At 42.6% G+C, this 22,390-nt stretch overlaps 1 protein-coding gene across 13 annotated transcripts in view; it reads right to left on the bottom strand.

Annotated features, from left to right (window-relative positions):
* The window catches only part of MED12L (mediator complex subunit 12L), a 742,320-nt gene that overhangs the window by 54,443 nt on the left and 665,487 nt on the right, over positions 1 to 22,390 (bottom strand). For all 13 annotated transcript variants that reach the window (XM_068280808.1, XM_068280810.1, XM_068280809.1 and 10 more), the window contains 5 exons: positions 13,960 to 14,071; positions 11,784 to 11,873; positions 11,443 to 11,552; positions 6,559 to 6,694; positions 192 to 353 (listed from right to left, as the gene is read on the bottom strand). In XM_068280808.1, the coding sequence (XP_068136909.1) occupies positions 192 to 353; positions 6,559 to 6,694; positions 11,443 to 11,552; positions 11,784 to 11,873; positions 13,960 to 14,071 (610 nt within the window). The remainder of the gene's footprint in view (positions 1 to 191; positions 354 to 6,558; positions 6,695 to 11,442; positions 11,553 to 11,783; positions 11,874 to 13,959; positions 14,072 to 22,390) is intronic.

The raw sequence follows: 22,390 nt of genomic DNA, 5'->3' as shown, positions 1-22,390 counted from the left end.
CAATTCTCGCTATTCTCTTATATGAATCTTGAAGGCTGCTAACATCTGCCACATAACTGACAGAATTAAAAAATATATACTGTATATGATATGTTCTATAGATGCATGGCTGTTAACATTACAAAACATAGAAATTTACATGGATTACAAGCAAAGATAACTTATATGCTATTGATAATTTTTATTCTTACCTGTTTCTTATCAATAGAGTCAAATCCTGCAATTTTGTTGCCTTTTGTGTCAATAAGTGACCCCATTGGCTCGCAGGTTATAACATCACAGGTCTGTTTTGGCAATGGCAGAAGTTGACGGACCTTATCAATACTCTCTGACCGTTTATCACCAAGTTCTTTCTGAAAAAAATAATGTCAGGACATATGAGAAGCTATGGTCACAATCCTTTGCTCTTTAGATATAGATTCAGTCTTACCTGAGAATCTGTTATTGCCACTGCTGTTATAAGCCTGTTTAATGTATATGAGGGCTTTATAAATTAAATAATTTTATCAATGAATATCATCGATATTGATAAGACCAAACAAGGGAAGAATGATGAACAGTCGCTATGGGGCAGGTCTGCACCTTCAACAGGATACTACAACATGTAGAGATGTTTGAGTGCATTTACAGACACATGCAAGCAGGGATGGGTAAAGGTAAAATGGGTTTCTATTCAAAAATGAATGTGGGACCCCTTATATTTTCATACTGTACTGACTTGTGACCTCTACAGTGCCTGACTTGTGAGCCCCTAGCAAGCTTGGAGTCTGGGGAATTGTCCAGTTTGACCTTATGGAATCACCAGCCCTGCATGCAAAGAAACTAGGTGCAGAATTACAGCAAGTGTGCAGAGAAATCAATTAGGTTTCAGCTATTAAAGAGACTTGTGATATAATGAGATAAACGTGTATGTGCTGAACAGTCCTACTAAAAACTAGACTGTGTGTTAAACAACAGTTTCTCTTCTGTTGGACTATAGCGCAACTCTAACAACTAAACAAAGGTCATAAAACTTATGTGTGGCTTAATAATACTTCACAGTGCAGGAAACCGATACAAAGTTGTAGCGTTTGCGGAATCGTTTTCGTGGTCAGCGCACGAGATGCGCACTGACACAGCGAAAACCTTCCAGAAGCGTATAATTGGGTGAACCCAGGCTAGGTGCAAGGCACCAGCAGAGGGCAATCCCCACTGGCAGATGGCGCTGTGGAGTGCAGACGAGTACAATCGCTGCACGGCCACAGATGCCAGATGGGGATTGTACAGATCAAGACAATGCGGGGCTGAACAGCCCATAAAGAGAAAGAGCACAGGGACAGGACGAATGTGTGTTCACCAATCTAGTCGCGACCCTGCGACGGTGAACACACATCAGCAGAAACAAAAGTAGGAACGCGATCGCGAGAAAGGCGATCGCCAGAAGTGACACAAGACAGACTAGAACGGAACACAAGAGGAGCAAAGGCACAGCAAATAATACAATGAGAATGATAAAGAAAATAACAAACGCTAACTAAACGCGAACACCGCACTCATTCGCAACAGCGAACGCGTTTATGCGCGGTCTCCGCGTGTTAAGCACAACAGAGACAAGCACGCCTAACTAACCACCGACAGACAAACACGAAACAAAGAACATGAACGCTTGCTTAACAGTTACCTCACCGAGCCTACAGCAAGCGCCCGTATCAGACAAGACAGACGAACGAGAAACAAGAACTAGGCAGAAAGGATCCACCGCTCTTCCGCCAGAGCAAGTGTGATCCAAGCAGGAAAACAGATCAAAAAGATCCACAGCCGCTAACGCTAGCGGCTAGTGCGATCTAAACTCAGGAACAAGAAAACAGATCAGAAGGATCCACAGCGCTAGCGCTAGAGGCTAGTGCGATCCAGGAAGACAGAACAGAAGGATCCACAGCACTAGCGCAAGGCGAGTGCGATCCAGGCAAGACAGATCAGAAGGGGCTACCAGTAACAACCGCTGTTCCGGTTAGCACCCAGACACACAGAACGATTTCCTGTCGACCACCGCTGGGACAGGACAATCGCAAAAAACAAACAAACAGATATGCAATCCTAACTGCACTAGGGAAACTACCTAGTGCAGTCCCATGAATTACTCTAAGCTAACTTTAACAAGAAGTAGCATTGCTGACACTCTAGGAGTGTTTACTACAAACCCTGAAGGAATGACCAGCAAAGGACTCTGGGAAACATAGGTCTTTATACTGCCAGTCATCAAAGGAGGCAGGTAGGGGTTTTGCATAACGAATGTATGCAAATTCCTCAGCAGCAGAACAGACCAGAAACTTGCAATGGAAAGACAGGTCTCTCTTGCAGAGACTTGCAGCCCACAGACTAGAGGAATGGTCAAAAAGCTGTCTGCCAGTGCAACCAGCTGAGCGGATCCTCACAAAAGTCATTCAAGATTTGTCTCTACAGGAGCTTAAAAAGCATTAAAAACTGTCCTCCTTTACCTGAGACATTCACAACTTTAAAATTCAAAATAAGACTGTGGATACCAGGAAAGGTCTATTTAGGATTAGGACAATAGATACAATTGTTTATCTCGTTCACTTTATTTTCACTTCAGGTTTGTGTTAAATGAAACAAAGATTCTTACTGATTGCACATATGTTACACCTTACTGCATTTTTGTACATATTTCTATAAATCAGATTCCTTACTATTATATTTATTTAGTATTTGTATAGGGCTGAACTAAACTCAAACCGTCTTCTCTGCTCTAAAAGAATAGCCCCAGTCCACAGAATACCATTTGTGGGAAAAAAAAAAAACTTTATAAAAATGTATGGAAATCCTAAAAAGCCCTTAAAGAGACTCTGTAACAAAATGTTCAGCCATATTTCTTCTATCCTATAAATTCCTATACCTGTTCTAATGTGGTCTGTCTTACTGCAGCCTTTCCTAGTTGCACAGTGGCTGTATTATCTCTGTTATATAATCTATCTTCTTTCCTCTGACGGCTTTGTCGGGCTCAGGCAGTCAGGCAAGAATGTGCTGCTCTACTTGTGATAGGATTGAAGCTATACACACCCTCTCCACGCCCCCTGCAGGCTCTGTATGAGTCACAGACTGAGCTCCTCTCAGCCTATCACATGCCATGTCTTTTGTTTGTAAACACTGCATAAAATGGCAATTACAAGTTAGGATTGCAGCAGGGAGTGGCAGAAACAGCACAGGGGGGCCCAGGAGAACATAATGAATAGAATGGCATGCTTTTTATTGTAAGAATTTTAGAGTACAAGACAAGACAAGACAAATAACATTTATATTGCGCTTTTCTCCTTGCGGACTCAAAGTGCCAGATTTTCTTTAAGTCTGATTAGGTTTCACTTTTGCAGGGAGCACTGAAAGGATTAAGTCTCAGGGCCATATCCTATTGCTGAACTCGCCAGTGCTTAGCGATCTTAGCTTTCGCCTGAGTAATGCTCCCTAACAATCGGCCATCGCGTGAAGGATATGGGCAATAGGACTTTCCGGTAATCCTCGTGTAATGGCAAGGTTATAAGTAGCTTGCATCTGCAAGCTCCTTTTCACCTGGAATAGAATATGGCTTAAGGCCCCGTTCACATCTGTGCGTTTTGCCGGCGATATCAGAAAAAAAACGATCAAGCGATATCGCTTTTTAAAGTGCTATTGCCATAATACCCTATGAGCCCGTCCAAATGCAGATTTGTATCCTGCACCATTTCCAGGCAATTTCTCAGCGATCGAGTTTAGTGCTATAGAAGCGCTAATCGTGATCGCGAAAAATCGCCAAGTGCGAATGGCTTTTTTTTGCATTATTTGCCAAAAATCGCCCGAGCAAAACGCTAGCAAAAGCTCTAGCGTTTTGCATTTTGCAAGTGTGAATGGGGCCTAAGTGTTTACTGTATGCCAGACATGCCTTGACAGAGGTCTACTGCAGTCTATTCACAGTAGCTGATAAGAACTAATGAGACACTTTGATCTAATCTTTGAAACACAACAGAGAGAACATTAATTCTGCAGCAATTATATATTGGGAATAAAGACTGTTCATTGTGTGCTGTGCAAGAGTTCGGGTCTGTTTTAATTTAATGGGATGGGATGAGTAAATAAAACAAAATAATTTTTGTGTTCACGTAGTTTTGTTGCATTGTAAAATATGGGGAACCGCAGAAAAAAAAATTTTTTAGTGTAATCAGGCCCTAAGATTGGGGTTGGTTAATTTTTTTGTTGCCTAGAAGAAATGTGTTCCACAGCTCCACATCATGGCACAGTAGCCGGCCTCTACAACAAACATACTGAAATTACCCCGCTCCAAGAGTTTACTGGCTTCCTATCTTGTGGGTATATGTGTTTGTTCTGTGGTGTGTATAAAGCAGTGGCTATATTGTACACAAATATTATTTCAGGCCATTTTCACCCGCAGCAGACAAAGAGCAGCACTTTCTCAGTATGAAAACCAGGATTCAAGCCGTTCAATCGTTATAAGCTGTAGAACAATATTGGTTCCAACAGAGGGGTCTTTAATAAAATGCATTATTGCTTTTATTGAGTAGAACTTTGCTTTCAGTTTGGCTCTATATACAGCAACAATTAATTAAAAACATCACTTCTGCTTGTTTTCTTTGTTTTTTTGGCTGGATTTACTCTTATGCGCGTTACAGTGCATTATTCACACTAAGGGTCCTTTCACACGGCAGCCATTGCATTCCATCGCGAATAGACAATTGCAATGCAATGATCAAGAGAAGGATCTGATTGGTCCAGTTTTAAGCTGCACACAATTTGCATTTAATCATCATGCAAGCCAGAATTATCACCATCTCTAGTAGTAACTTCTGTATGTTATTGTGTGACTATAGCTACTAGTTAAAAAAAACAAAAAACATTTGTACTAAAGAGATCTATGTAACTACCAAGTTTTCAAATTGTAAGGCTAGGTTCACACTCGGATCTCAAAATTGATTGATTTTGTGGTGCAATTTTTCAGCGATTTTCCCAGGGATTGCGTTGAGAAATTCTTGTTTGGAAGAAAGAAATTCACATTGTGTTTGCTGCTGAAATTCTGCATGCAGTACATTTGCAATTTATAGAGATCACAAACGCTGCAGTGAGAACGGTCCCCTATGGATACATTGTTACAGCGCTTTGCTGATCGCCGGTGACCAGAAAAGCACTGAATTGCTGCTAAAACATGCGAACCAGCCCTAAGGGCCCGTTCAGACTGCAAAACGCGGACGGCCACGCATGCAGAACGCAACGCGTACGAACGCACGCCATTCGCGTTCGTATGCGTTGCGTGGCTGATCCCATCACTGAAAAGTGAATGGGACAGCCGCACGTTTTTGTAAAATCTGCATGCAGCATGCGTTCCCGGACCGCACAGGTCCGGAAAGCATGCAGTGTGAACATCAGACATTGCACTCTATGCACTGTCTGATGTCGTGCGTGTCGGGCCACCCGCACGCGTTTCCAAAACGCGGCTGGAAACGCGTGTAGTGTGAACGGGCCCTAATAGAGGTCGCAATACAGCAATACATTTCTGTACTGTAGCGGCAGCATGGTGGCGTAGTGGTTAGAACTCTCGCCTTGAAGCACCGAGTTCCCAGTTTGAATTCCAGCCAGAGCACTATCTGCATGGAGTTTGTATGTTATTCCTGTGTCTGTGTGGGTTTCTTCCAGGCACTTCTATTACTTCTCACATCCAAAAAACATACAGATAAGTTAATTGGCTTCCCCTAAAATGGCCCTAGACTACAGTACATAACATACGACTATGTTAGGGATTAGACTGTGAGCCCCTCGGAGGGACAGTTAAAGCGGATCCGAGATGAAAAACTAACTATAAAAAGTAACTTGTCTATATATCTTATCTAAAGTTTAGATAGTTTACACAGCAAATCTAGCTGCAAACAGCTTTAATAGAATATTATTATTTCTTCCTGTGATACAATGACAGCAGCCATGTTGTTTGTAAACATTACACAGAGGCAGGCTTATCTGCATCTTGAGCAAAAAAACCTAATCCCCCCTCCTCCTCCCCTCTGCCTCTGAAATCTCTGGCTAGGAATACCTTCCCCTCCTTCTGCCCAGACTGAGCTCCCATGAGCCCTTGCTACTGTCTGAAAGTGCCTTGGCTCTCTGAAAACCTGTGGGCATGGTTTGTTTAGTTTATAGGGAATTAGCGTATTAAAACAAAAACAAAAAAGTATTTGGCTTGAGGAATGCCCTATAAACAATAGGAAAGGGGCACAATTATGCAATGAGTAAAAGTTCATCTCGGATCTACTTTAAGTGACAAGACAATATGCTATGTGCAGCACTGTGGAAGATGTCAGCGCTATATAAATGCTAAATATTATTAATAATACTTGGGGTCAAACGCCACACCAAATCTGAGAATGGGGATCTATGCCCTATGTCAGTGAAAAAAAGTGAGTCTACTTCCAGGAATTGTGAAACAAAGTTGTATCAGGTGCCAGGCTTATGTTTTTCATTAGCAGATTCTTCCCTTTATCTCTGGAAACTCCTGTAGTCGCAGTAGGATCTAAGAGCACATGACTATACCTTTAATTTCTTCACCAAGTTCATGTAAGCCCTTTTGTTCTCATCTGAACTGCCTTGAGACGCGTTGGAGAGATCAGAGGCGAGGGTCCCGTTTATTAAGACACCCAGCATATCAAGAACAGTTGTGAATAATTCGCTGCAAAAGAAAAACATGTGAGATGTCTCTTATGGAGATAGCTACAAACGTGTATTGTTTAATGGCAGCACCGCCTTAAGGAAGAACTAATCAGGCAGAACATTTCAAATGCTCTCAAAACATGAGGTAATCGCTCATTTACTGCAGATGTTTCTGTGAATTGTGCATCTGCTAATTATAATATACACTTTGACTACTTTGTAATGGTTTAGTAAAATAAACTCTATAATCAATACAGGTCTCTAAAACAAAAGGGTAAGGAAAAATGAGAGGGTGACGTGCCCAAGCCAAGGCTAAGCACAGCTAACTCAGGGACAGCATGAAACCTGCTGAACAGAAATAATACAATTGGATTCACTAAAGCAATTCAAAAAGCAAATACATATAAATACACGTGCCAAATTAACATTTATTATGAATAGAAATTAAATAAGTGCATTAAATCAACTCCAGGTTGCCCTAATAAAACAAATAAAATCATTTCTAAGAGACCTTGAACCTTCTGACTCCCAATAGTGTACCAGCGGTCCTGTACATACAAACAGGTTCAGTTCCTAGAGATTATTCACAAGTTGTATTTGTTTGTAAGTTGCGTTATGAGTTACACACAGTGAAACGTGGATAAAAGATTTACTTTTGGACCATTCCAGATTTCCACATTTAGAATAAACTGGCTGTGTTCAATGTGCTTTGAAAATGTTTTAAACAGCTTACAACCGTTTATACAATGTTCCAACATGTCATAATAAAACAGTATAGTATATTTTATACATGAAGACAATTGTAACTTGAGTCGTTTGTAAATAGGGGACTGTCTGTACATCTCTTTTATCAATAGTTTATACATTTTATCTGTTTCTTGTTGGTTTAAAATAAACCTGAGACGAATAAAAATAAATGTTTAATACATACCTGGGGCTTCCTCCAACCCCCTTCTGGCTGCTTGGTTCCCTCGCCGTCTTCTCCGCTGCCTGGATCCTCCGTTAGGCTCCCCCATTGCGCCCTGTGCCCGTGTCGGTACCCAACGATCCTCCGGTCCCTCGCCTCAGCTCAGTTTCGATTTTGCTGACTGAGCCAGTCCATGGCCACTGCCTAGCTGCATACTGTTTCCCTGCCCATATGGCAGTTTGCATAAACTCTCAAGTCCTCAACTGACTGAAAAGAGTAAAGGTACAGGGACTACCTTGTATAACCGGTTAGAGATTTGATAGGACAGGACAGAAGAGTCACTCAAGTCTAAATGTGGCCACGCAGCATACAATTTTTTAAATATCTTTTCAATTTTTAAAATTGCAATCAATTTTTCTGACTGATTGTAACATTTTAAAAATTGTATCACAAAGGCATGTTTAATTTGTATCCACTTATGAAAAAACAAATTATTGAAAATTGCTTGGTTCTGTACATCAAGTAATTGACAATCTACCATACACCATTCAATTTTCATAAAAAATGATCAAAAAAATGTAACACTCTGATCTTCTTTTATCCAATAAAATAGGAAATCCTGAATTCTCAAACAAATTAAAAAAGAAGCCTTTGATTTTTCAGGACAACCAATCGTTTTATTGAATTCCATAAAAAAAAAAAAAATGTTTTTCTTCTTGTGGCGATAGCATGCAGTGGAAATTGCAATCGCAAATTGGAATGGCAAATTGCAATTCAGAAATGTGATTTGCAGTGTAAAAGAAACCTAACTTTGCTTGAAAATAAAATATATATATATTTCAGACAGTATAATGGCATAATGTGGGCAATGAACAAAATAATGGAAATTTCCTTTTTAGTAAATTTCCTTCCAAAGTAGAGACCGAACTTGTCCCCAAGAACGGAGATTGTCTCCCCAAATTATCATAAATATAATTAGTGATTGATAAAGCAGTAAGTCCAGGGACCCCTGATCATTAATCACACTGACAGCTAAAGACAGACTGAAACCATTTGTCGTTATGAAGAGCTATCAGATAAACTGCAAAGCTCTCTCGCTAAACCTAAATAAAATTTACTGTGCAAATCAGGCATCTTAAATATAAAGTGCCAGTTAGTCATAACAAGAACGTCCTCACAGAGTTGACATTTTAAAAGTCATTGCTAAACATCAACTTATTCGCAAGACTCATTTTGTTTTGTTTTTTTTAACCTTTTCCACAGACACGTGACATCAAAACAATGATGGTTCTGAACACCAAGACAAATAAATAAATCATAAGTTTAGATCATACATGTTAAACTCTGGCCCACAGTGGCATCAAATATGTCCTGCAAGTGAATTCCCTACTTTGTATTATATTTTTCCCCACGAACACCTGAGCGCTAAGCCTATACGGCAAAGCGCAGAAACTATGAGGGCACATGGTGAAGGGAGAGTGGCCACTAGAAACCGGGGCACTGAGTAGACACCAGCAAACTGTAAAAAGAAGAGAGGGGGTGCCATTAGACACCAGGGAAATGTATAGGACAGGGGAACCCATGAGACACCAGGGGACTGTATAAGAGAGGAAGCAGGGCACCAGACACCAGAGAACTATATAAAGGGAGAAAAGGGGGGAGGTAGTAGATACCAGGGAACTGAATAGGATGGGGGGCACATGGAGAGAGGGAGCACTAGACAACAGAGAACTGTATGGGGGGGTGGACAGTAGACACCAGGAAACAGTATAGGTGAGGGAAGAGACCATTATACAACAGGGAACTGTGTAAGAGAGGGAGAGGGCCCCCAGACATAAAGGTTTGCACGAAAGATAGTCCCAGTTTTCAATTTCGGCCACTGTATATGAGTTTGACACCTGGTTTAGATAGTGAAATTAGTGTTTTGTGGAAATCCACAGCAGTGAATGCTGCTGAGATACTAATTACCTCAACTGTGAATGTGTGTGCCCTTCTGAAAAACATACACTGTTGGGTGTACTTGATGGCTGTGTTGAGAAATCCTATTCTAGAAAACTCTAGGGTTATTCTCCAGAGCCCCATTCTTGCTCCAAGGCTTGAGTGCAGTCTGGCTCCTTTCCTGTTACTTGTAGTCTGCTGTTCTGATGATTTCAATCTTCTCGGCTTGATTCAAATGGCTTTTGAAAAACGGTCTATCCTATTCAAGCTCTTCAATACCACTAACTTCCTGCTACCATTCCTGCCTCTATTTAAAGTGTAACTAAGCTGACATGTTGCATGATGAGATAAACATGCTGTATAAAGTTGCCCCTAGTATAAACTATACTAGGGGCAACTTTACTAGCTACCTATACTTTGAGGGCTTTGCTATTAACTGCTAAAGGCGGCATGAAATTATGTGTAATTATGCAAAATTACAAATGGGTTACGCAAAAACAAATGAATTTCCGAATCTTAATTTTGTGTGGCCTTAATTGTGAAATTCCACACAAAATTTTGCGACAGAACGTCCACATGCTATACATCGGCAGCATGTCAGGCGCAAATGGAGGAAGGGGAAGATGCATGGGCACTGCAGCGGATGACAGCGGACAGGTAAAGTATAAATACACGTACAGGGGGTACATCTACAGTAGAAGGGCAGAGATGGAGGCGGCAGATGCAGCATCACAAGGCCAATTCTCGAGAGATTTCATGCTGAAATCGATTGGGAATTGGCCTGTGGCTTATGGCTGGCAACGGATCTCTCTCTGATCAGATTTGATCAGAGAGAGATGTACAGCACAGGAGCTGGCGCCAGCCCCGCCCAGTCCCCCTAATATCTGGTTGCCACCCCGCTCTACTGCAAAAAGGAAGAGACCCTCCAGATCCCCAACGCTGCTGCATTTTCATGATCACCCATGTCCCTCCAGCAAAATCGTGAAAATGGACTGGAAGGTTTAATAAGTAACTAGAGAACCATAGCATAGCATAATAAGGAAACAGTATAATGTTAGCAAAATCACATAAACAGGGAATCTGCACAGCAGACAGGATTCTGGGAATCAGAGGTAGCAATGCCAAAATGAACTTTTGAAGAGACCATAGGGGATCCTACAGTTTCTGCTGTCTGGCATACTGGATTAACAGCAGAACACATTTCCAAAGTTCTTGTCAGTTGATAGGAGTTACTAAACATTGCACATTGCACTTTTATGATTATTAGTAGATGAAATCCCAGTGCACAGCCTCATCTTGGTAAGTGATTGAAATGATTATATTTTTTAATGTACTAAAACTTTAAATACAATAAACTTTTGATCAAATTTGCACAGCAGCATAGTAAAATGAAAGATAGACCTAGCAATGTTTTCTAAATAGAGAATACTTGCCAGGGGCGTAGCAATAGGGGTTGCAGAGGTTGCGACCGCATCGGGGCCCTTGGGCCAGAGGGGCCCCGAAGGGCCCTCCCTCAACTACAGTATTAGCTCTTTATTGGTCCTGTGCTCATAATAATCACTTCTATAGATACTTTGAATAGTGGTAAACATTAACAAACTGTTCCCCATCCCCTTCTTGCACCTCTGACACTGTAGTTGCCATTGGCAGATTTTGGTGCGCTGTATCAATTGTTGTGTATAGAGTGCTTGGGGGGCCCCATTGTAAAACTTGCATCGGGGCCCACAACTCCTTAGCTACGCCACTGATACTTGCTGAGTATCCTTGTTCCATGTGACTGAATTATGTAACTTTAGCACTATCCCTGTTCTGCTCCCTTTACAATACCCATGCTGTGTCCTCAGACTACCCCCTAGTGGCAACACTGTAACAGAACCAGTCTTTATAGAGAAGCCATAGCTAGTAGATGCATGAAAACTCACTTGTTGGTTTGCATGTCAACAGTTCCTGATGTAATAATCTGAAGTAGCAGAATAGCCCAGTCTGCAGTCCACTGTGTGCTTCTCTGAACTGTATCAAACATTCCTCCGACCTATGTCAAATCAGGAAAAATAAGCACTAGGTAAACCGCAATAGTACACTAAGAAGATGCTTACACTGATCAATCGCTTCTACACTAACAGAAAAGTAATTAAGGTTGCAAACAGTACAGATAATATTAATGTGGAAAGATATTCATTTTGTTTTCAGCACATCAGAAATCCTAAAGATAAATGCATCTACACGAGAGATGAAATTATTGTAGGCATGAGATACGTGTTACCAGATTGAGGCGTAGTTGGAGAGCCTCATGCATCATCTGTCGAGCCTTCACATCATCCTGGTATTTCTCTTCTCTCCAGTTACTCAGAATCTGCAGGGAATACACAGTTCTAGTGAGCATATTTACTTCTTGTTTTATGCAAGTCAAATAGTGTAACTGAAACAGCCAAACTGTCATGCAGATAGAGGAACAAGTATGGATTTAGTGATGTAGTAGGGAATCCTACTACCAGCTGTCAGATTAGCTGACCAGCCAGCATGTCTTGCTGAGCGCACCATGCCATTCCATCGTTTTCATCACTGTGCTGTCAGCTGGTACATACATTAGGTAAAGAAGTATAATGGTGTCAGTCAGGTTAGGGTGGCCACTAACGATACAATTTACTGAACGATCGTTTATAAACAATTCTTTGTATGAACGACTGTAAATGATTATTTGGAACCCCTTAGGACTAAACTCTCCTAACCAACCCGATTAGATTAATGAAATCGATCCAAAAATCGGGTAGATTTCCAATCCGATAAAATTAACCTAACGACCGCGTACACAGATAGGCATGAACGCGGTGGGAGCCCCCGGACCGCCTAACGCCAATTGGAGTCAAGTCCTGGGGCGGGGTTTTGCAGGAGATCCCACGCGCCGATGCGGACGCTGACGGAGCTCAGCTCAGCTAAGAAACTGTTAGTTAGTGAAACCGACATCTAATAACACTGTACAGCAATGCGATCTAAGGCACCACTGTACTGGGGACAGCCGTGTGACATGCTAGCTGCGCGTACAGCACTTTAAATGGGGTGAATCGCCCCACTAGGGGCTGAGATATCCTCCTGCGCGGCATAGCCCGAGCTCAGCTCGGGCTTACCGCCAGGAAGGTTAACAAAAACATACGATTATCCCGTTTTTTTCTATAAAAATACGATCCGACATGTTGGAAAAATCTTTATATTCGATCTAACGGAATAATCTAAGTAAATTATCTAATCGAACAAAAAGTAAAATTGTACCATGTATGGGCACCTTAAATTTACTATCGTTAACAATAACCATATTTATACTAATATTAACATAAGCAGATTATCCTCATGGGTATGGCACAAGCACACATGAAAAAGAGGAGCCAGGGAATTTGGCCTCCCAGTTTTGGCTAGAACATGTCCCCGGGCTACCCACAATTAAAATTAAAAATATGTCTACTAATAGCAGCGCCCAAATTTCCTGCTTCCACAAGCACAGTGTACATCAAAGTGGAGGCACTGATTAAACCGACTGACATGTCAAAGAGATGCATTAAGTTTATGATTTCCAGTGACGTAACATCTTGCCTGATGAAGAGAACTGAATGTTTTTGAAACATTGCATCCTAAAACATCTTTAGCTAATTAGAGATATATTTACAACGCCACTTATCTTTCTGTTTTCTATCTATGGCTCTGCACCCCACACTAATGCTATGTTAGTTTAGTGAAGCAATTTTCAGCCCAAATTGAAAACTTTAGTATCCATAAACCGTGTGAAGGTGTGCCAATCCTCACTCTGTAATAGCATTCTTGAGGTGTAATAATCCCCAGCACATGATAGCCTGTAGCAGGTGTGTGACAGTCCTACCACTGTGTGGTGTAATTAGGGATACAGCCAAACGGTTGGGAATGTTGTGAGGAGCACAATGGTGATGACTATAGTTACAGAGTCATGACTAAGTGCTAAAGTGTGTAAAGGTGCAAAGTCTATCAGTGTCCAGAGTATTCATTTACCCTTCGGCCTTATTCACAATATATGCGCTGCCGTGCACAATATGGCAGTGCGTATGGTATGCGATCAGCAAGAAAATCAGAAGTGCATAGAGAGACTATACACGCTGCGCAGCATTTTTGGTAAAGCGCATCGCTGATCACATTCACTCTAATGAATAGGATCAGCAGTGCAGCGCACGGCAACGTGGATGGCGTGCAATCGGGTGCGCTTGCGCCCCAAACGCATGGCCATACGCGTTGCCTAATGTGAACGAGGCCTGATGAGGTAATATTAACAAGCAGCATACCGTAGCTAGAGCGCAAAAGCACCTTCTGTAGGGAAAATATTCCTCACTTTTTTACATTTTTACCTACTTGGTGTTTCATGTAATGCCTTTTTTTTGTATCTAAAGTGATATTTTGAGTATTGATACTAAATACGGTACCTGGTTTAGCTGGTTCTGAAGTGATGTAAGGAGTCCTTCACGCTGTTCATCTTGTCCCTTGAGGCAGGTCAGTACCAGAGACAGGAATGGGTGTTGACTCAGCAGGGACATGCTTAATAGAATTAGTAGACAATGACATATTATTACAGTCTCAGCACTGGGAAATATGACAGTAAATTAAGCAAACACTGAATTCACCACATAATATTCTGCTGTGTTCCACAGACTCTACTTGTGAAATCTCTACACTTAAAGGACAACTGAAGTGAGAGGTATATGGATGCTGTCATATTTATTTCCTTTTAAGCAATACCAGTTACCTGGCAGTCCTGTTGATCTTCTGCCTCTAATACATTTTGCCGTAGACCCTGAAAAGCATGGTACAAACCAAGTTTTTCTAACTTTTTTTGTCAAATCTGAAAAGATTAGATTCATGGTTGTTTCTGGTGTGATTCAGACACTACTGCAGTCAAATAGACCAGCAGGGCTGCCAGGCAACTGGTATTGCTTAAAAGGAAATAAATATGGCAGCCTCCATATCCCTCTCACTTCAGTTGTCCTTTAAAGGGTATTGTAACCCCCCCCCCCCCCCCCAAAAAAAAAAGACACCAAAAAATTAGTGCACCAGGGTGGTCTTAGGGTTAAGGTACCCCCAGGAGGGGTGGGGGGTCATAGGATTAGGCACCAGCAGGGGGGTTAAGGTTAGGCACCAGCAGGGTGGTTTTAGGGTTAAGCACCACCAACAGGTACTAACGTTAGGTACCACCAGGGGTCTTAAGGTTAAGCACTTCCAGGGGTAGTCTTGGGGTTAGGCACCACCGGGGGGGGGGGGAACACCCCAACACAGGTTTCTGTGAGTAGAAAGAGGTTAGGCTGTAGTACAATATCAATGAGCATTAAGGATATTTTACTATATGAATGAAGTAGTACAATATCTGTAAATTAAACAAAATTGTATTAATTTTACTGGTGCTTATTTTACTAAATGTATATATAGAAGATACAGTGGGGAATAGTAGAATATCAGTATTATAAACAATCTTTTATGGCATATCCTGGCGTCCATTTTACTAAACAATAACTTCAATATCATTTATATCTGGTGCCCTTTTTAACCCAAGCCTTTATTATATGCACACCTTGGGACAATTAGCCTTAAAGGGAACCTTAACGGGTGTAATGCGTAAAATTGTATGCATTACGCCCGTAACGCGTAAAAATGTACTTATTGATGTCTGCAATAGCTTCCTGCACCAGCAGGAATGCGTAAAAACGTACGCATGGCGGCCGGCCGACTCCCAGTCGGCAAAAATGAAACTAGCTGGCAGCGGGGGACCAGAGCAGCCATGAGTGACTGCGAGGGCACAGGATGGCTGGAGGGGGTTGGTAGATGCCCCAGGTAAGTAAAACTCATTTTTTTTTTTTTTAGTTAAGGTTCCCTTTAAAAGGGGAAAAAAACCCTCCTTGGATCAAATCTGCTGGGAATTACCTGGTAATTATAGCCTTGGATGTCCTTCAATGCAAGGAAAGCATCCAAGCACTCTTTACATTCAGATATAGAGTATTCCATAACTACTCTCTGAGGTAATATATTACAGATTTTTTTTCCACAATAACTTTTTATATATATATATACACACACACAGGGAGTGCAGAATTATTAGGCAAGTTGTATTTTTGAGGAATAATTTTATTATTGAACAACAACCATGTTCTCAATGAACCCAAAAAACTCATTACTATCAAAGCTGAATATTTTTTAAAGTAGTTTTTAGTTTGTTTTTAGTTTTAGCTATTTTAGGGGGATATCTGTGTGTGCAGGTGACTATTACTGTGCATAATTATTAGGCAACTTAACAAAAAACTAATATATACCCATTTCAATTATTTATTTTTACCAGTGAAACCAATATAACATCTCAACATTCACAAATATACATTTCTGACATTCAAAAACAAAACAAAAACAAATCAGTGACCTATATAGCCACCTTTCTTTGCAAGGACACTCAAAAGCCTGCCATCCATGGATTCTGTCAGTGTTTTGATCTGTTCACCATCAACATTGCGTGCAGCAGCAACCACAGCCTCCCAGACACTGTTCAGAGAGGTTTACTGTTTTCCCTCCTTGTAAATCTCACATTTTATGATGGACCACAGGTTCTCAATGGGGTTCAGATCAGGTGAACAAGGAGGCCATGTCATTAGTTTTTCTTCTTTTATACCCTTTCTTGCCAGCCACGCTGTGGAGTACTTGGACGCGTGTGATGGAGCATTGTCATGTTTTTCTTGAAGGATGCAGACTTCTTCCTGTACCACTGCTTGAAGAAGGTGTCTTCCAGAAACTGGCAGTAGGACTGGGAGTTGAGCTTGACTCCATCCTCAACCAGAAAAGGCCCCACAAGCTCATCTTTGATGATACCAGCCCAAACCAGTACTCCACCTCCACCTTGCTGGCGTCTGAGTCGGACTGGAGCTCTCTGCCCTTTACCAATCCAGCCACGGGCCCATCAAGACTCTCTCTCATTTCATCAGTCCATAAAACCTTAGAAAAATCAGTCTTGAGATATTTCTTGGCCCAGTCTTGACGTTTCAGCTTGTGTGTCTTGTTCAGTGGTGGTCGTCTTTCAGCCTTTCCTACCTTGGCCATGTCTCTGAGTATCGCACACCTTGTGCTTTTGGGCACTCCAGTGATGTTGCAGCTCTGAAATATGGCCAAACTGGTGGCAAGTGGCATCTTCGCAGCTGCACTTTTCTCAGTTCATGGGCAGTTATTTTGCGCCTTGGTTTTTCCACACGCTTCTTGCGACCCTGTTGACTATTTTGAATGAAACGCTTAATTGTTCGATGATCACGCTTCGGAAGCTTTGCAATTTTAAGAGTGCTGCATCCCTCTGCAAGATATCTCACTATTTTTGACTTTTCTGAGCCTGTCAAGTCCTTCTTTTGACCCATTTTGCCAAAGGAAAGGAAGTTGCCTAATAATTATGCACACCTGATATAGCGTGTTGATGTCATTAGACCACACCCCTTCTCATTACAGAGATGCACATCACCTAATATGCTTAATTGGTAGTAGGCTTTCGAGCCTATACAGCTTGGAGTAAGACAACATGCATAAAGAGGATGATGTGGTCAAAATACTAATTTGCCTAATAATTCTGCACTCCCTGTATACACAGTGGGATGCGAAAGTTTGGGCAACCTTGTTCACTTTCATGATTTTCCTGTATAAAACGTTAGTTGTTACGATAAAAAATGTCAGTTAAATATATCATATAAGAGACACACACAGTGATATTTGAGAAGTGAAATTAAGTTTATTGGATTTACCGAAAGTGCGCAATAATTGTTTTAATAAAACTAGGCAGGTGCATAAATTTGGGCACTGTTGTAATTTTATTGATTCCAAAACCTGTAGAACTAATTATTGGAACTCAAATTGGCTTGGTAAGCTCAGTGACCCCTGACCTACATACACAGGTGAATCCAATTATCAGAAAGAGTATTTCAAGGGAGTCAATTGCAAGTTTCCCTCCTTTTTTAAGTTTCTCTGAAGAGTAGCAACATGGGGTCTCAAAACAACTCTCAAATGACCTGAAGACAAAGATTGTTCACCATCATGGTTTAGGAGCAGGACACAGAAAGCTGTCTCAGAGATTTTAGCTGCCTGTTTCCACAGTTAGGAACATACTGAGGAAATGGAAGACCACAGGCTCAGTTCAAGTTAAGGCTTGAACTGGCAGACCAAGAAAAATATCGGATAAACAAAAGTGACGAATGGTGAGAACAGTCACAGTCAACCCACAGACCAGCACCAAAGACCTATAACATCATCTTGCTGCAGATGGAGTCACTGTGCATCGTTGAACCATTCGGCACACTTTACACAAGGAGATGCTGTATGCGAGAGTGATGCCGAGGAAAACAGTAGAGGGTAAAGAGGCGCCCAATGTATATACAACACTTTAAAATCAATAAAATGAGAAAAGGTTGAGGTGGCTTACCTCACAGACGACAACTTCACTTTAAGTAAAGAAGTTTAATTGAATATTAAGCACTGGCAACGCGTTTCGTGGAACTATGCCCACTTCCTCAGGCCAAATAAAAGTGCCCTAGCAGTCTGTATGCTGCATTCGGGGCGCCTCTAGGGTCTTTGATTTCAAAGTGTTTTATATACATTGGACACCTCTTTACCCTCTACTGTACCTTAGTCAAGGTATGCTAAAGTACATTTGGACAAGCCAGCTTCATTTTGGAATAAGGTGCTGTGACTGATGAAACTAAAATTGAGTTATTTGGGCATAACAAGGGGCATTATGCTTGGAGGAAAAAGAACACAGCATTCCAAGAAAAACACCTGCTATCTACAGTAAAATATGGTGGTGGTTCCATCATGCTGTGGGGCTGTGTGGCCAGTGCAGGTACCGGGAATCTTGTTAAAGTTGAGGGACACATGGATTCCACTCAGTATCAGCAGTTTCTGGAGACCAATGTCAAGGAATTAGTGACAAAGCTGAAGCTGCGCCGGGGCTGGATCTTTCAACAAAACAACGACCCTAAACACTGCTCAAAACCCACAAAGGCATTCATGCAGAGGAACAAGTACAACGTTCTGGAATTGCCATCTCTGTCCCCAGACCTGAATATAATTGAAAATCTGTGGTGTGAGTTAAAGAGAGCTGTCCATGCTCGGAAGCAGGGCCGGATTTTCGACCAGTTAACTAAAGCACTTGCTTGGGGCCCCATGCCATGGTTGCCAAGAGTCTAGCCTGTCCGTTTGCATTGATTTTTGTCCACCGCAGTGCACTTTCTTGTGTGCACGCATAGCACACACAGCTAGTAAGTCGTTGCCTCCCCCTCCATCTCTCCCTCCAGTCAGTAGCTTTCATTCCCTGTCGTTGCCTCCCTCTCCCTCTCCCCCTCCAGTCAGTAGCTTTCATTTTTCGGCTGGCACCTCTCTTCAGCCAATGAAAGCGAGAAAGTCAGCCAGCCCCGCCTCCATCCCGGCCAGCGAGACAAGAAGAGAGCTCTACTGTAGTGTGAGTGCGGCATTGCTTCTCATTCAGCTTAATTCACAGATATGGCAGCTACGAGGGAGCTAGTGAACCTCCAGCAGCAAAGTACAGTTGAAGGGTTGCTCATTATTTAAGCTGCGACTAGCAGGAGGGATGAGAGCCTTTCTCCACGTGTTTGTTTATTGGTGTAGATTAGATTAGAGCTGGCTGAAGCTCGCTCCCTCCCCTCTTCAAACAGCAGCTCTTCCCTGAGTCAGACACACACACAGGGGGTGAGCTTTGCAGACATCCCTTTTCTCCGGGGGAAGTGGTACTTAACCCTTTCAGCAGCTCAGCAGTGTTAATTACAAGGCTCTGGCAAATCTATATATATTCTTCTCAAAAGAGGTTCTCCTGTTTTGTAAGAGGCATCTCTCGACAAGAAAAAGTATTGGTATTTGGGTAACCCACTCCATGTTGCAAGAAGCACCTAATGTCACCCTTTCTACTAGTTGCACCCAGTGTGAAAAATCCTCTCTGGCTATATGCTAAGGCTATCTCTGGCTACATACTGGGGCTCTTTGGCTATGCTATATACTGGGATTCTCTGGCTGTATACGTGGGCTCTCTGGCTACAAAACAGGGGACTCTCTGGCTGTATACGGGGGCTCTCTGGCTGTATATGGGGGCTTTCTTAATACAAACAGGGGCTCTCTGACTACATACTGGGGCTCTCTGGCTACATACTGGGGATCTCTGTTTACATACTGGGGCTCTCTGGCTACATACTGGGGCTCTCTGGCTACATACTGGGGCTTTCTGGCTACATACTGGGGCTCCCTGGCTACATACTTGGGCTCCCTGGCTACATACTGGGGCTCTCTGGCTACATACTGGGGCTCCCTGGCTACATACTGGGGCTCTCTGGCTACATACTGGGGCTCTCTGGCTACATACTGGGGCTCTCTGGCCAAATCCACATACTGGGGCTCCCTGGCTGTATACTGAGGCTCTCTGGCTACATACAGGGGCTCTCTGGCTGTATACTGGGGATCTGGCTACATACAGGGGCTCTCTGGCTGTATACTGGGGATCTGGCTACATACTGGGGCTCTCTGGCTACATACTGGGGCTCTCTGGCCAAATCCACATACTGGGGCTCCCTGGCTGTATACTGGGGATCTGGCTACATACAGGGGCTCTCTGGCTGTATACTGGGGATCTGGCTACATACTGGGGCTCTCTGGCTACATACTGGGGCTCTCTGGCCAAATCCACATACTGGGGCTCTCTGGCTGTATACTGAGGCTCTCTGGCTACATACTGGTGCTCTCTGGCTGTATACCGGGGATCTCTGGCTACATACTGGGGCTCTCTGGCCAGATCCACATACTGGGGCTCCCTGGCTGTATACTGGGGATCTGGCTACATACAGGGTCTCTCTGGCTGTATACTGGGGATCTGGCTACATACAGGGGCTCTCTGGCTGTATACTGGGGATCTGGCTACATACTGGGGCTCTCTGGCTACATACTGGGGCTCTCTGGCTACATACTGGGGCTCTCTGGCTACATACTGGGGCTCCCTGGCTACATACTGGGGCTCTCTGGCTACATACTGGGGCTCTCTGGCCAAATCCACATACTGGGGCTCCCTGGCTGTATACTGGGGATCTGGCTACATACAGGGGCTCTCTGGCTGTATACTGGGGATTTGGCTACATACTGGGGCTCTCTGGCTACATACTGGGGCTCTCTGGCCAAATCCACATACTGGGGCTCTCTGGCTGTATACTGAGGCTCTCTGGCTACATACTGGTGCTCTCTGGCTGTATACCGGGGATCTCTGGCTGTATACTGGGGCTGGGGCTCTCTGGCCACATGCTGAGGCTCTCTGGCCACATACTGGGGCTCTCTGGCTACATACTGGGGCTCTCTGGCTACAAACGGGCTCTCAGTCTACAAACAGGGGCTCTCAGTCTACAATCAGGGGCTATCTGCACAACTCCCCATACACACATAAGACATCCTTTTTTAAATAAAGTACATTTCTAATAACATTTTTAAAGGGTGGTTGAGGGAGGGGGGGGCCAAATCTGCAACTCTGCTTAGGGCCCCATTTGGCCTTAATCCGGCTCTGCTCGGAAGCCATCAAACCTGAATAAACTAGAGATATTTTGTAAAGAGGAATGGTCCAAAAAACCACCTTCAACCAGAATCCATACTCTCATTGGAACCTACAGGAAGTGTTTAGGGGCTGTAATTTCTGCAAAAGGAGGATCTACTAAATATTGATTTCATTTATTTTTTGTGGTGCCCAAATTTATGCACCTGCCTAATTTTGTTTAAACAATTATTGCACACTTTCTGTAAATCCAATAAACTTTATTTCACTTCTCAAATATCGCTGTGTGTATCTCCTATATGATATATTTAACTTATCTTATCGTAACAACCAACGATTTATACAGGAAAATCATGAAAATGAACAAGGTTGCCCAAACTTTCGCCTCCCACTGTATGTGTGTGTATATACTCCTTAATGTCTCTGTAAACAACTGATATGTACTTGTCTGTTTAACCTAGTTTAGGAAGGTAAAGAGAAATTACCTAAAACCAACTAGAACTTGAACTGTTTCCAGCTATCCGGTCATTGATAATTAGAGTGGTTACTTAGAGCCTTATTTCATAGTGATTATCCTTTATTAAGTTGTGTTTAACCATTGGAACTAGATCGGTTATCATAAAAGGATCTTTGGATTTCCAGTATGAAGTTATGCAGTGCTGCACTGCATAACTTCATACTGGAAATCCAAAGATCAACATGTGATAAATAATTAGGTGATGTGGAATATCAATCTTCTCAAGATCAGATATTGCAGATTTTAATCGTTTTTACTGTGAAGGACCCCTTTCTAAAAAGATGGCACAAACTGTTTTCCTCCATATGCTGATCATGTCCTCTTGTCCTTTGTACAAGCCTATGGTGAAAAGCTTTTCTACCAAGCTTTTGTATTGCCCTCTAAATTATATTTCTACTTGTTCAGGTCACTTAATAGTTGTCTGTTTTTCCCAAGCTAAATATGCCCAGTTTTCTAACCTTTCTTGGTAAATGAGATTGTCCATCCCTCTGATTAGTCTAGTGGCCCATCTTTGTACCTGTTCTTGAATGGCAGTGTCTTTCCTATAATGTGTAGAGATGGCCCGAACGGTTCGCCGGCGAACTTCCGTGGTTCGCAACGAACTGGGAACATCTCCGGAACTTCGGTTCGCCCCCTCATAGTGCATCATGAGGGTCAACTTTGACCCTCTACATCACAGTCAGCAGGCACATTGTAGCCAATGAGGCTACACTCCCTCCTGGAGCCCCCCCCCCCCCCCTTATAACAGGCAGGCAGCGTCAGACAGTGGACTCACTCGTGTGCCTGCAGTAAT

The sequence above is a fragment of the Hyperolius riggenbachi genome, chromosome 4 (assembly GCF_040937935.1).
Source record: "Hyperolius riggenbachi isolate aHypRig1 chromosome 4, aHypRig1.pri, whole genome shotgun sequence".
Taxonomy (NCBI): Eukaryota; Metazoa; Chordata; class Amphibia; order Anura; family Hyperoliidae; genus Hyperolius; species Hyperolius riggenbachi.
Note: the sequence above shows the minus strand (reverse complement) of the source record. Positions and strands in the feature narration are given on the sequence as shown.